This window comes from Pongo pygmaeus, chromosome 8, assembly GCF_028885625.2.
Source record: "Pongo pygmaeus isolate AG05252 chromosome 8, NHGRI_mPonPyg2-v2.0_pri, whole genome shotgun sequence".
In the NCBI taxonomy this organism is placed as follows: domain Eukaryota; kingdom Metazoa; phylum Chordata; class Mammalia; order Primates; family Hominidae; genus Pongo; species Pongo pygmaeus.
The window spans coordinates 62,002,015-62,016,609 of record NC_072381.2 but is presented as its reverse complement, the minus strand read 5'-3'; the positions used below and the strand labels follow the sequence as shown (position 1 = coordinate 62,016,609).

General features: G+C 46.8%; 1 protein-coding gene across 2 annotated transcripts in view; it reads left to right on the top strand.

The window, feature by feature from the left end:
• The window catches only part of SH2D4B (SH2 domain containing 4B), a 108,528-nt gene that overhangs the window by 70,739 nt on the left and 23,194 nt on the right, over positions 1–14,595 (top strand). Inside the window, exon 6 of one of the 2 annotated variants that reach the window (XM_054435837.1) lies at positions 652–779. In XM_054435837.1, the coding sequence (XP_054291812.1) occupies positions 652–779 (128 nt within the window). The remainder of the gene's footprint in view (positions 1–651; positions 780–14,595) is intronic. The other variant, XM_054435838.1, reaches the window with a different exon arrangement.

The window sequence follows — 14,595 nt, the reverse complement described above, 5'->3', positions numbered from 1 at the left end:
TCCTCCATCATACTTTTTATTTTCTGGGCAGGGAATCTCAGCCATTTCCAGGGCAAATTGAGGTTCTCCGGCTTCTCTCTCTGTTCACTGTCCTGGTTCTGCCTTACAAAAGCGCAGGAGTTGTGGCAAAGGCAGGCGTCCCCTCAGAGGGCGGGGAGGGAGAGGTAAGGAGGGGACAAGACCCAGAATTCTTTCTGAGAGAGAGAAGGGGATGGGACACACTCATTTACTTTCTGTCAGGAGCCTCCTTCATCCATGCTGGTATTTATGCCCTGGCCATGCTCAAGGGAAAATGTGCCTTTTCTTTTCCTCGGACACCCCCTCCTAGCCTGTTTTCATTCCCACCTGTGTGGCTGTTTTTTGAAGCAATCGGTAACAGTTTTCTTTTAAATAAATAATAACAGGTGGTACATTATAATCTGCAAAATGCCTTCGAGTACCTGGGCTGTTGTAATCCTCTTTGTAGGCATGGATGTGGGCACCATGCTTATTCATTGTCTCATGGCCCTCCCCTGCCACTTCTTCCACGCCCCTTTCTCCTCCTTCTTTTACCTTCCTCTCCCTTCCTCTTTCCTTCCCCTCTGCCTTCCTCTCCCTCTGCTCTTTCTCCCTCCCTGACTCTTCTGTCCTCCCCCCTTTCTTTCTCTTCAGCAGGACCTGGGAGCGCCCGCTGCGCCCAGTCTCTAGAGATGTCATCGTCCGCTGGTTTAAGGAGGAGCAGCTGCCTCGCCGAGCTGGCTTCGAAAGGAACACCAAGTTCATCGCCCCCTGGTTCCACGGTAGGACCATTTTTCTGGGCCCTGTGCCAGATGATTTCCACATCTTTGCCTCTCTCCGGGGTTGGGGAGGGGTGCTGAAGGACGGTTATAATCAGCGGGCAGAGGACTTTAAGCAATCTCCATTCTGCCCCTCTCCCAGTGGGAGTCCAGGAGGCTGCAGGCCCCAGGGATGCTGAACAGGCCTCCCAACTCTTCTGGGAAGGGATGAACATGGCTCTTGCCCACTGCTGTCACCTCGCAGCCTCTGTAGCCACCAAGGGCTCCTCAGAGGCATCTTCTTTGTGTTCATAAGACAGTGAGCCCTGAGAGTTGCATGAGCCCCTGGTGGCCAGGACCCCCATCCCTGGATCCTGGCCACAGCCTGTCACACTGTAGGCTCTGGGTACATACTTGTTCATTAGATGATAGATGGCTGAATGAAGTGGTCAATGTCACCCAAACATAGACTGTTAGGGCAGGGTGGCTCCTTGAAAGTCCTTCCTTGCTCACCTTGTTTCCAAAGCTCTGGCCTTTTTCCTGTTCCTCAAACAAGCCATCCTCTTTCCCATCTCAGACCCTTTGTGTTTGCCATGGCTCAGCTCACGTTTTCTGTCTTTCCGCAGCTCTTTGCATGGTTGACACATTCTCATTTTCCATCTCAAACATCCCCTCCTCAGAAAGGCCTTTCCTGAACTCCTTACCTACAGCAGCCTTCCCCAGTGTCCCTCAGCTCACCCTGCTCATTTCCTGGACAGAGTGTGCCCAGTTGGTATTTATCAGATTTACTTATTGTCTGTCCTCCCACCTGAATGTGAGCCTGTGAGGTTAAGGACCTTGTTTGTTTTCCCTGTGCCTGGCTCAGTAAGTATTCATGGGAAGATGGATGAAGGTGGGAAGAAAATGTCCGGATTGGGATTAGATCCCAGGCTTTCCAGTTACAAAGAACAGCCCTTGCTTCTCTGCATTGAAAATCCAGAGCCACACATGTGAGGGTCAGATTAGCCTTTGCAGGTGGTCTTATGCTTGGTGAGGTCAGGGGCCTATGTCTTAGGCATCTCTGTATTCAACCCTCACCTCTGCCTCTCACCCAGGGACCAAGTACAGAAATAACTCCAAGACGAGCTTGCCATCTTCCTCTGTTGCCACTGCTGTTGAGCTCTCCAACCCAATGAGTAGCATCCGTGTCATGTCGGTCAGATTGGATATGCCTTGGTGACAAATGCTTCTGAAGTCTCAGTGACCCCCACCAGTCAAGGTTTATTTCTTACACATGTTACGTGACCTTTGGGAGCTGGTACAGACTTTAGTCTGTGCCTCAGCCTGAAGGAGCTGCCTCTGTTGAAAACGCTGATGGTCAGTCAGGTGCAGTGGCTCACGCCTGTAATCCTAGCACTTTGGGAGGCTGAGGCGGGAGGATCACTTGAGGTCAGGAGTTTGAAACCAGCCTAGCCAACACGATGAAACCTTGTCTCTACTAAAAATGTTAAAAAAAAATTAGCCAGGTGTGGTGGCAGGCCCCTGTAATCCCAGGTACTCAGGAGGCTGAGGCAGGAGAATTGCTTGAATCTGGGAGGCAGAGGTTGCAGAGAGCCGAGATTGCGACATTGCCCTCTAGCCTGGGCAACCAGAGCGAGACTCAGTCTCAAAAAAAAAAAAAAGAAAACATTGATGATCTCATGACAGAGGGAAATGAGAGACTTGGAGAACCACACATTGGCTCCTAAAGCTTTTGCAGGAAACTGACAAGTGAAGTTGTTGCTCACATTCTGTTAGCCAGAGCCAATGTGGCGTCCATGGTACAGTGGATAGTTTCGAAGGATAATCTAGTCTGTTATGACCACCATCCACTTTCAGACCTCTTTCTTCTCCCAGGTCACCACACATCCGGCAGAAGGTTGGACTGGCTCTTTAGGGCTCAGAGAGAAGACAGCACTCATGGCTGACTGAGCCATGTGTCCCTGGAGCTGGTGCTGGGGATTCTTTGCCTCTCTCTTCTGTCCCAGTTATGTGTCCCTGTATCCCCGGTAGAACTTCCATTTAAATCACCACTGTGCTTTTTCTTCAGATGTTACTATGGTCATGGAAGTGCAGCACTGGCATCTTAGGGAGCTACGGAGTGTAACTCAGGAGTGGCACATGGGTGAGGGTGGGCAGCTGCGCCGGGTGCTCCGACTGCCTTTGGTAGCCAGTGGAGAAGGTGCGACCGAGGTGCTCAAATTTATTTTTAGCTTTGTTTTCTTTTTTGACTTTTTTTTTTTTTAAAGGTAACTTTTATATTGTCACAGAACAAACAGAACCAAGATTTAAGTCTCACAATTTATGTAGCTAATTTCATGTTCTTCTGACAGTTCTACCATAAAGCATTCAGAAAAGTTGCTGTTACACAGGCTGGAGCTATTTTGTGACAGAATTTTCATTGATCTGTGACAGAAGGAAAGAAAAAGGCTCACGTATGGAGGGTGGCCAAGTAACTTTGCTTAGAAAGGACTGTGTCATATTCTAAGATTATATCCTTTCCTCAGTTTTAGTGTTAAAATGTCCTATCTTTTATGAATTGATGGGATAGTAAGTCACGGTTATTTTTATATATTGCCTTTGCTTGAAAAAGTAAAAAGTTAGCAGCCTGGGACCTCACCCGCTCCTGCTTTTTTTTTTTTTTTTTCAACTTTACTCACTCATAAAATCCCAAAGTCTGAAACGGTGAGTGTGTTCCCACTTCTCTTTCAATAGAGGAATTCCCTGATGGAGGGGCTAGGACTTCCTCTGTACCAATTCCTACTGAGGCAGGTGGCCTGCACCAGTCTAATTTAATTGTTAAGGAGTTTTTGCTGCAGGTCGGCAGGGGACTCGGCTCTCGCTGGGCTTGGTTGGGTGTCTCAGCTGGGGCATCTCTGCACCACGGATCTCTTATGCTCTTCTGGGACCAGTGGGCCAGCTCAGGCGTGCTCTTCTCATGGTGACAGGACAGACATCAGAGAGCAACTGGAAGCATGCCAGGCTCTTGAGCCCTAGTCTTAGAGCCAGCATCTTGTCACTTTGCCTTGTACCTCACAGAGCTGAGGAATGGGAAAATATATTCCGTCTTTTTCTTATGAGGAACTGCAGAGTCCTATGTCAAAGGGTGTGGCAACAGAGAGGGAAGAAGAATTTGAGCCAATAATGTAATCTGTCAGAATCCCAATACAAATCTTTTCTTTCCCAGATAAAAGAGTCTTAGTTAATTTAGTTAGATTTCATATGCAGGTTAAACATGACTACTCGAATGATTTCTTTCCCTTTCCTCAAACACATGTGGATTTGTGCCAGTGTTATCCAAACAGCAAGTAGACAAAGAATCTGAAGATGTGGGGTCCATTCTAGAACTTAGCAGCTCTGAGACCTTGGATGTGTCCTTTAAATTCCCCATCTGTGAAACTGGCATTGTAACATCTACTTCACAGGACACTTATGAAGATTGAGCCAACAGGAGCGCTTTGTCCACCATAAAAAGCCATGCCAGTGTGTTTCCTGATGTTGCCTGGGATCTGGGGTCAACCACCAGAGGCTCCTTTGGGCAATCAGGTTTGGGGAAATGGGCTCAGAGTGCAGAGTGAGAGGGGACTGGGAACAGGCTTTTCTCTGGGACCATAGGGTTCTAGGTAGAGTCTCCTGGGTTACAAAGAGTGATAGTAATTCCTTGTTTCTCCTTTGTTTATTGTCATGTTCCAGGAATTGTGAAAGAGATTTGTAGTTATATCAAACTACTTGTGTGAGAAATGCTAGTATATATAAGCTTGGCTTTGGGGAAAAAAATGTATTTTCGAAATTCGACATGTATCTAAAATTATTAAGAATGTTCTCTGTCTGAACATTGGCTCAGTCAGAACCCATTCCTTTTCCTGAGCTTTACTTCTACAAAAACAGTCACAATGTGGTCTATGATTTATTGTCTGGGCGACAACCCATTGGCTGCCTTGCTGCTTGCCCTTAGGGCTTGGCACAGAATGGGACTACCCGGTGGGTGACATCATTGGCATTGGTAAATTATCTCCATGCGACCCTGCTCAGGTGCTGGGAGTAGATCTCAAGCGTGGCCTCACCTGGGCTTGGGTGGGCCTTTGGCTGTCCTCTGTGGGGTGTTATTGGCATGCTTCTTCGTGAGCAAGCACAAAGGGGGGACCCCACCTGGGAGGAGGCACTCCCCAGCCATGTAGACAGTGCAGGGATCCCAGCAGTGAGGGGCAGCTTTCCTGTGAGACGCGAGACCTCCAAAGTAGAATGGACACTTCTTCCCACCTGCTTCCACTGTAACCTCAGAATACATTCAGAGAAGAGCACTGAAGGTCACAGAGCTGCTAGGGTCTAGAATGGGCCCCACATCTTCAGGCTCCTCCGGATTGCTGTTTGGATGACAGCACACAAACAAAACATTGCTGTGTTTGAGGGAAGGGGAGGAAATATTAATCACAGAAGTCATTTTAATGATTACTTCGGGAATGTTTATCTTGGAAAGGAGAAGCTGTGGGGAGGAATGGGTAGAGGAACAGAACCACCCCCTCAGTCTCTGGAGTTCTGTCTTGAGAAAGGGGGATTGCTAAAAAGGTCAAAACTGGGCTCCAGGTGTGTGAGGCTGTTTTTGTGTTGCTGTAAACAAATACCCGAGGCTGGGTAATTTATAAACAAAAGTGGTTTAATTGACTCACAGTTCTGCAGGCTGCACAGGAAGTAGCACCAGCATCTGCTTGGCTTCCGGGGAGGCCTCAGGGAGCTTTTACTCATGGCAGAAGGCGAAGCTGGAGCAGGCATGTCACGTGGCGAGAGTGGGAGGAAGGTGGGTAGTGGCAGGTGCCACACACTTAAACAACCAGATCTCATGAGAACTCACTCACTGTGGTGAGGACAGCACCAAGCCATGAGGAATCTGCCCCCATGACCCAAACACCTCTCACCAGGTACCTCCAACACTGGGGATCACATTTCAACATGAGATTTGGGTGGGACAAATATCCAAACCATATCCCTGGGGATGGATGGGGATTCTGAAGAAACACATTTCACTTCAGTAGAAGAAAGAGCATTTTTGATGGCTGCAGCTTGCTATTGGGCAGTCTTGATGGCTAGTGAACCCCCCAGAATGGGGAGTGGAGGGCCTTTACACCCTCTGCTCCTGACCTCTGCCATGCAGTGTGGTTCTGAGGGCAAACAATGCTGATATTGCTCCAGGGCCCTGCCGCTGCCAAGCCGCTGAAGTTTGCTCAGGTTGTCATGAACGTTGGAAAGGTTGGCCGGGGCCTGGGGCTGGCCACAGGGTAGGTGCCTGGGAGTCTGTGGGCTGAGGACTGAGGATGTTCTCCACCCTCTGACTGTCGGACTTCACCTTGCCCATTTCTCTGTTGATGTTGTGTTGATGGTATAGAAACTGAGGTGTAAGCAATGGTGATCCACTGCTGGGTAACCCTCCCGGGAGCCCTGTGGATGAGGGGCAAACCCACCGGCTGTCCTGCAGGGAGGAAACCCCCAGAGAGGTGGAAAGAACTGTGCCCTGGGAGGCAGCAGCTGAGTGGGAATGGAGTTGGGGCTTGGCCCCTCTGACTGCATGCACTGGGGGGAAGTCACCTCTCTGAGCTGTATGGAGCAGGAAGGGGTTGGACAGGCTGGCTACTGCTGACCTTTGCCATCCTCGGGCTTGATGCTGCCACACAGTCCTGCATCCCATGGCACTGCCAATTATTGCAAGAGCTGGTCATGGTTAGCCCTTTACAGGTGACCCCACTGAGGACCAGAGAGCTTGAGAAACTATCCCACATTTGTCCAGCAGTCAGCAGGGGAGCTGGGATGAAAAACCAGGTTTCTGGCTCTTAGTTTTACCTATTCCATTGTGGCTGTCTCTTTGCATATACTGCCATCCAGGGATGGAAACTGGGACAGAAAAGTGCCCTCTCTTCATTTACAATCCCTTACTGTATATTCAGTGAACTTCTTTTAGGCTCGGCCTGGGTTCTTTATTTTAAATCTCACCCCTCCTCATTCCTGACCTCAGCAATCAGAGCTGACACTGGTTTCCTGACCCAGCTTGAGGGAAAATCTGGGGATGCCCTGTTTGGTCTTTGGGATTACTCCCAGGAACTAGAATTTCTGGAGCTAAGAGGGAGAGAGTGTGCCAGTCCAAACCCCTGTTCTTGGCTTCCAGGATTAGTGGGAAGACAGGAAATGCTGGTGAAGATTTGGAATCTGTTGAGAGGGGGCAGTTAGGATGGGGTTCTTGGGATCTTGGCAGTGTGGACCCAGGCACTAAAATTCATGTTTAGCAAGGAATTGCTGAAGAAACCAGGAGTGGAGAAAATAATAACACCCACTACATAGTAGTGTTGTGAGGATTAAATGTATCAACATTTTTAAAGTGTTTAGAATATGGTGTCATGCAATAAATGCTTTGGTTTGTTATATGGAATAGACAAACATGGTGGCACATCAGGAACCGAGGCACGTGCAAGGTGGTTCATCTCTTTATGGCATACTGAGTTATGTCACTGCTATCACTCAGAAATAAAGAAAAAGACCTGTGCACAAAAGAAAGATGACACTGATTTAGCCTTCCAAAAAAAAGTGCAAGTCTGAATTTTCTTCTATTATGAGTATGATACCCATCTTGAAATATTTTTTAAAAGTCATTAGGTGTAACGCAGGGGCCATTTGGAAGGTTGGTTAGCATGTCACAATCCATCATGGCAAGCGAGATTGCTAATTTTCTTCTCTTGGGTGGAATTTGGAATGGAAATTTTCTACCAACTCTGACCTCAAATGCAAAACTTTCTAAAGGAGAAAAAGAAGTAGGTCAGTTGACCCACTTTCCTCTTAAGTTCTTGCTTTAGCGGTTCCAACTGAAAAATAAAGGGATATTTTCCTTCTTGTTTTTTTCAAGTGTGCACTGGCTATCTAGTCTCAAAAAGAGACTACAAAGAAGAAAGAGACTATTTTTGCTTTAGGAAAGCGTAGATTGTAATGGTGTTCCCGAAATTTTAACCCTTTCCTATCAGCTCTCTGTAGTTCTGATGTCCACTTTGCTTCCAAGCCTCGCATCCTGTATGGGGCTGTGTCTGTCTGGTGCACGAAGGTACCTTTTGGATCAGTGGCATGCCTGGGCAGAGGACATCTGACTTTTTACTTCTTGTCAGATGTACATCGGCTGGTATCTATGGGATGTGGTGGTTGGCCTCACCTGTGGGATTACACTGGCTTTTTGTGTTTTAACTAGTAATTTGGGAACACTTACTTTGTGCTGGCATTGTGTCCAGTAAACCTTGAACATCCAGTATTTCACTTACTTCCCAAACAACTCTCTGGACTGGGTAATAATGGTAGCCATTACGTACATAGTGCTTACAGTATGCTGGACCCTCTTCTAAGCATTTCTCATATGTTCATTTATTTAGTCCTGTGTGACATCACCATGCACTTGCTGCTAGCATTAGCCCCACTTCACAAATGAGGAAGCTGAGGCACAGAGAGGTGAAGTCAGTTGCCCATGGTTATGTTTTTAGTAAGTGGGGGAGGTGGGATTCAAACCCAGGTGATCTGGGTTCAGAATCCATGCTCTTACCTGTGATGCAGTGCAGCCTTGCTGCCATCTCACAGCTGAGGGGAAGGTTCAGTAGCTGCTCCAGGGCATACGGTGCTCTGGGGAATCAGTTCCTTTCTAGTCCAGGTGGTCTCCTTGAGGGTGGAGAGGTGGCCATTTTCTTTAGGAGGTGCCCAGCCATCTCTGGGCTGTGGAGCCAACACTGTCTTGCCTTACTGCTAACCAGGAAAGTGTCTGCTCCTCCTGAGGCCGGTGCCACCCTCCTATAGAATTCCTGAAGAATGCCATCTGGGTTCCCATATCGTCTGCAAAGTCCTTAATGCAATTAGGGTAAAACAGGGAATTGTGTGTTTCAGATTGTTGAGTTACCTAGACAGGGGCAAGAGAAGACAGACTCCCTGAGTAAGGGCATGTAAATAATTCATTTGTTGATTATGACTGTCAAGTTTGTGTTGAGTGCTAAGTACAGGGTGTGTGGTGATGAACAAAACTGGTGCCTTCCGTACCCTCATGGAACTTACATTCACTTGTGAGAAACAACAACAAAAAATTCAAACTGATGTAACCTAAAGGACCCACAGATAGGTCTAGCTTCAGGCTTTGCTTGATCCAGGGAGCTTTGGCTTTTCAGCAACCAGACTCTCTCCATCTCTCAGCTCTGTTGTTTTCTATGTTGTTTTCATTACCAAGCAATGCATCAGCCTGAGGTTGCATGCCTGCATTCTCCCAGGCTCAAATCCAGCAGAAGAAAGGGACTGCTTGTCTCTCAACAGCCCCAGTATTAGTCCCAATAGTCTGCTTTGTTGGGTCTGGGTTGGTCACATGTTCGCTTCTGGACCAGTCACTGTGGTCAGGCGGGTGATCTGCCTTGATTAGCTAGCCCTGGGTCATATGATCATGCCTAGAGTAGGTGGGTGGAGAACACCCTACTGGAACTGCATAGACTGAGAGTACGTGGCTTCCCGAAAAAGGTCACAGTTCCCTTGCCAGAAGACAGCCACTGAATGATACCGGGCTGGCAAGACCCATCTGTGTCCACCACTGAGGGAAAAATAACCTGGCTTCTGCTCTAGCGAAGCTGTCAGTCTAGTCAGTGAGACTGACATTAAACAATCATGCCATAAATGTATACATCCAGTGGAGGTCAGTATTATACAGGATCTTGCCATAGCCAGTTTCAGAAGTCATTTTACTGGGTGATACCACTCTCTAATGAACAGCAGCATTGGTGATTAGAACCTGGCAGGTCAGCTTGGAGCAGACATTCATAGGCATGGATATTGCCTCTTGTGCATAAATATATCTGGGACCAAGAAACTCGTCCAGTGAAACCCTTGTCTGAGCAGTTAGCCATGGTTAAATTTCATTTGGCGTTATAAAAAAATGAAGGCATTTGAGCTCATTCATTACAATCTCTGTGGCTTTAGGATGCTTTGAGATACTGTTGAGAATGAAGAGCTTAATAATTCCAGCCTCCTTAATGATACTGTCTGGAAAGTATGGCGGTAAGAAAGGAAAGTGACAAAAATGAATGAGAAATAGCTAAGTGGTAATGGAAGTGTTGTCAGCCATTGAGGCGTAGCTGCGGTGAAAGCTTTAAGAAATATGCACGTCAGATAAATTGAGATCCATAAAAAGTGAAACGTCGTGGCTGGCCTGCCTGCGTTTCTTTCTTTTGAGGGTGAAGTCCTAACCGAGAAATAAAAAGAGCTCATTTGGTTACTCAGGTTCAGTTCTGAGCTAATAATTTCAGGGAATGGAATGGAGGTGGAGGGGCTGGGAACAGAATTCCGGGTTGGGTTTGAGGATTTGCTAACATACAGATTTATGGCTCTATTATTGCAGAGTGTCTTCTGAAAGTATACTTACAATGCCTTTCCTTTCCCGGGGTGCAGCTGATTAGTGCCCATGGAGTAAATATTGTAATAGTGAACATGAAGTTGTTGGTGCTATCTGAGAACATCTGTATGGAATTCAGGGAGACGAATAGGGGAGGTGTCAGGAAGGATGCACCGGGATTTGTGCTCAGGGTGTAGTAACAGAGGAGTTAGGCACTGATGGCCCCACTGAGGTGGGGCCAGCGGGGCTGCAGTGGCCTGTCTGTGATAGTCAGTGCTGGCACAGGAAGGGTGAAAGCAAGCCTGGACTTGTTTGTCAGGCCAGTGTTCCTCTGCTCTTCTGCATTCCCTGCCTTCTCATCTTTACTCACTCACTCACTGCAGCCTGTAACCAGGGTAGCTACCCTGAAGGATCTCTGTCCCTGTGTCACAGCCGTGTCCTGTTCTACAGAGGCCCAACCGGGAGTGCTATGGTCAGTATGGCAGCCTCAGGTGCTTGGGCCCAGAGGAGCTCTGGACACCTGCAGATGGGCCCAAATGTGTCTCTCCTGAAGTCTCCATCAAGGCCCCCAATCTAAATCCTGGGCTTCTGCCTCAGTTCCCTTAATTATAACTCTGTTCACTTCTGCCACTGACCCTTGGACTCTGGCTTAGGCCAAGGCCTGGCTGCAGCAGCCACTGTGGTCCTATCATCCATTATCTTCCTCGGATTGTTTCACTTAATATGGCCAATAACTGTGAGTGATACTAATGCAATTCCATCTGACCACTTAAGAGAGATTTATTTGTTCAAGATCAGGCCACAGTGGCAGAGAGATGATTGGAAATTGCTTTGTTTGGCTTTAGCACCAGCTTTCAACAGGATAGTATACTTAATCTCTTAGTCCTTGGGGATGGATCTACCCAAACTGAAAAGACTCTGTCCTGGAGTCTGGGCACACTTCCGTTTTGCAGATGTTTGCAGCCACTCCTTACCCTCCACAGCAGGGTTCTTTGGGCATTGCTTCTTGAACTGTGGTCAGCCTTAAAATTGGTTAGGCCTTGGAAATGATATCTTGGCTCATCCAAAACAGCAGTCTGCTGAGAGACTTCAGCAGGCTTTGTGGCAGGAACAGGTTATACAAATCCACACCTTGCCCACACATTTTCCAGGTCATCATGCATGGAAGGCTGATATGGTTGGGCTCTGTGTTCCCACCCAAATCTCATGTTGAATTGTAATTCCCAATGTTGGGAGAGGGACCTGGTGGAAGGTGATTGGATCATGGGGACGGTTCCCCCCTTGCTGTTCTCATGATAATGAGTGAATTCTCATGAGATCTGGTTGTTTAAAAGTGTGTGATACCTTCCTTTTCACTCTCTCCTGCCCGCATGTGAAGATGTGCTTGCTTCCCCTTCACCCTTCGGCCATGATTATAAGTTTCCTGAGGCCTCCCAGCCATGAAGGTCATGGAAAATGGCCATGCTTCCTGTACAACCTGTGGAATTGTGAGTCAATTAAACCTCTTTTCTTCACAAATTACCCATTCTCAGGTAGTCTTTATAGTAGTGCGAGAACAGAGCAATACAAAGGCTCTGGATGTAGAATCTGGATGTGGGCTGTACCTGGGGAGGACAGGTTGCTTACTGTCTAATAAGAGTACAAGCCTTGTGAATACGACTGACTTAAAAGAATGCTGCACCCCATCCCGGCTCTGCCATTTATTAGCTACGAGACCTTGGCAAGTAACTCAGTCTCTCTTAGCCTGATTTTCCACTCTACGAAAATGGGGATAATAAAAGTATCTACCTCAAAGAACTGTTACAAGGATTGAATGAGCTAGGGCTTATCAAGCTCTCAGCACAGTGGTTAACATAATGCCAGGATTCCATAAATGCTAGTTATGGGATTGTAATTCTAATTACTCAGTGATTTATTCAACACTCTTTATTGAGGGCCTAAGTTCCAGACACTGTTCTAGACATGAAAATATAGTAGGGGGAAAACCCACAAAATTCTCGTTCTCATAGATCTTACGTTTGCAAAATTTTGATAATTTTTAAATAAACTCTTATGGAAGCCATGTTTCTTGCATAAATTATACCATACACTACAGTTTTCTTGTTCTGTAACTTTTTATTCAGTTATCAATGTTTTTAAGAGATTAATGGTCTATGTCCATGCAAGTGGTTCTCAACAGGGTGACTGTGCCACCAGGGGACATTTGACAATATCTGAAGACACATTTGATTATCATAACTAGAAGATGCTTTTGGCATCTAGCGGGTAGGGGCCAGAGATGCTGCTAAACATCCTGCAGCGCACAAGGCAGCCCCCCCCTCCCCCGGGACAGGCAAAATGTCAGCAGTGTTGAGAAACTATGTCTGTATTTTTATCTACATCTCCTTCAGACTTAAATTTTTTCTAGGAGGAAGTGCAACAGATGGAGCTTCTTATTTACTTGTTTTTATAAGTGATCTCATCTTACTTTGGGCCTACATTTCCTGTTGATGACTAAAAATAAATAACTTAAAATTTCCCATTAAAGATAATCCTATCTCTTGTGTAAGAGTCTCAGTTTAACTGTGATTTTCTAGCAAATATTCAATCATTTTAAGCTCAGAGTTCTGCTTCTCCTTGCTTGATGGGTCTCTCCAATGTCATTTCCCTTCGTCAAATGTCGTCTGGGTATAGGGAGAGCTCACAGCCTTGGGAGGATGCCAAAGAAAGGCCCTGGTCAGTGGCTCATCTATGGGCCTTGTCCTGTTTTAGCACATCTACTGCTGATGGTCCACAGCTGGTGGAAGGATGGTCTGATCTCCAGCACAGCGGGGGTCTGAGGGTCCCCTTCCCTGCACTGATCATCCCTTAAACATGACCTGGCCCTACCTTGACTCTTTCTGGAGTCTCTTTGCTATATAGCTGGGAATACAGGTGCGCACCACCAAGCCTGGCTGATTTTTGTATTTTTAGTAGAGATGGAGTTTCACCATGTTGGTCAGGCTGGTCTCAATCTCCTGACCTCATGATCCTCCCACCTCAGCCTCCCAAAGTGCTGGGATTACAGGTGTGAGTCACCGCGCCCAGCTGAATCTTGCCTCTTTTCTTGTGGCCACTTGGGGAGCTGGACCATTTTTAATTATTTCTACCTTTTAAGAAGTCCTAAGTGCTGAGAGTTGAGTTCATCAGCCATCCCTCCCCTGCCCATCCCCATGGCTTATTATCATCAGAAGACACAGGCTATTTCTTATTAATTTACTTATTCTCCTTCATTTTCATTCCCTTTCCTCTCCAATAAGCAGCCATTCCGATAGGCTTCACATGTATCTGTTGAAAGGGTTCTTACATATACATTGTGTATATATCACCTATAGGGAAGTTGTTCTGCTCCTTACTTACTTTTTCACATGATGATGTCATATGTGATTTGACCTTGATGATTTTCTGTGGCTAAGTTTTACATGAAATTAGTTTTCCTGAATTTTTCCAGTTAAACGAGGGCCAGGAAAGTATTTCTAACTCCACGGAGCTGCTGCTTGTGTAGTTTTTGTGTAGTGTTCCCAAACAGGGCAGCTTGCTTTCTGAAGTCTCCAGGCTCTGTCCCTTCCCCATGGGTCTATACTTTCTCTTTCTTTCCTCTATTTGCCTGTATTTTGCTCAATTTTGATTTCATTCACAGTGGTGGCAGGTGGCCTGGAGGGTCTCATGGTGGGCCCCTTGGACTCACCCAGGGTTGGGGAGGGCAGAACTCTCCCTAGTTTCAGCTGCTACTCACAGTTGGTCTCCTGCTTTCCAGTGAATTCTGTTGACTGCTCTTGGATCCATTAGCCAACCTTGTTGTTTATTTCTTTTTTCTCCTGTATGGACATTGGTATCATGAAGGTCTTGTGTTAGTAGTTTATTCCTACCACCATTTGTATTTGGGGTTTTCTCAGCCCATTTGAGCTGTTATAGCAAAATACCTGAGACTGGATAATTTTATTTATTTATTTATTTATTCATTTATTTATTTATTTATTGAGATGGAGTCTCACTCTGTCGCCCAGGTTGGAGTGCAGTGGCATGATCTCAGCTCACTGCAACCTCCTCTCCCGGGCTCAAGCGATTCTCCTGCTTCAGCCTCCCGAGTAGCTGGGATTACAGGCATGTGCCACCACACCCAGCTCATTTTTGTATTTTTAGTAGAGACAGAGTTTTGCCATGTTGGCCAGGATTGTCTCGAACTCCTGACCTCAGGCAATCTGCCTGCCTCGGCCTCCCAGAGTGCTGGGATTACAGGCGTGAGCCACCGTGCCTGGCCGAAACTGGATAATTGATAAAGAACAGAAATTTATTGCCTTATAGTTCTGGAGGCTGGGAAGTCCAAGATCAAGGCATAGGCAGGTTTGGTGTCTGTGAGGGCTCAGTCCTCGCTTTGAAGATGGCACCTTGAATGCTGTGTTCCCTCACAGCATAAAGATA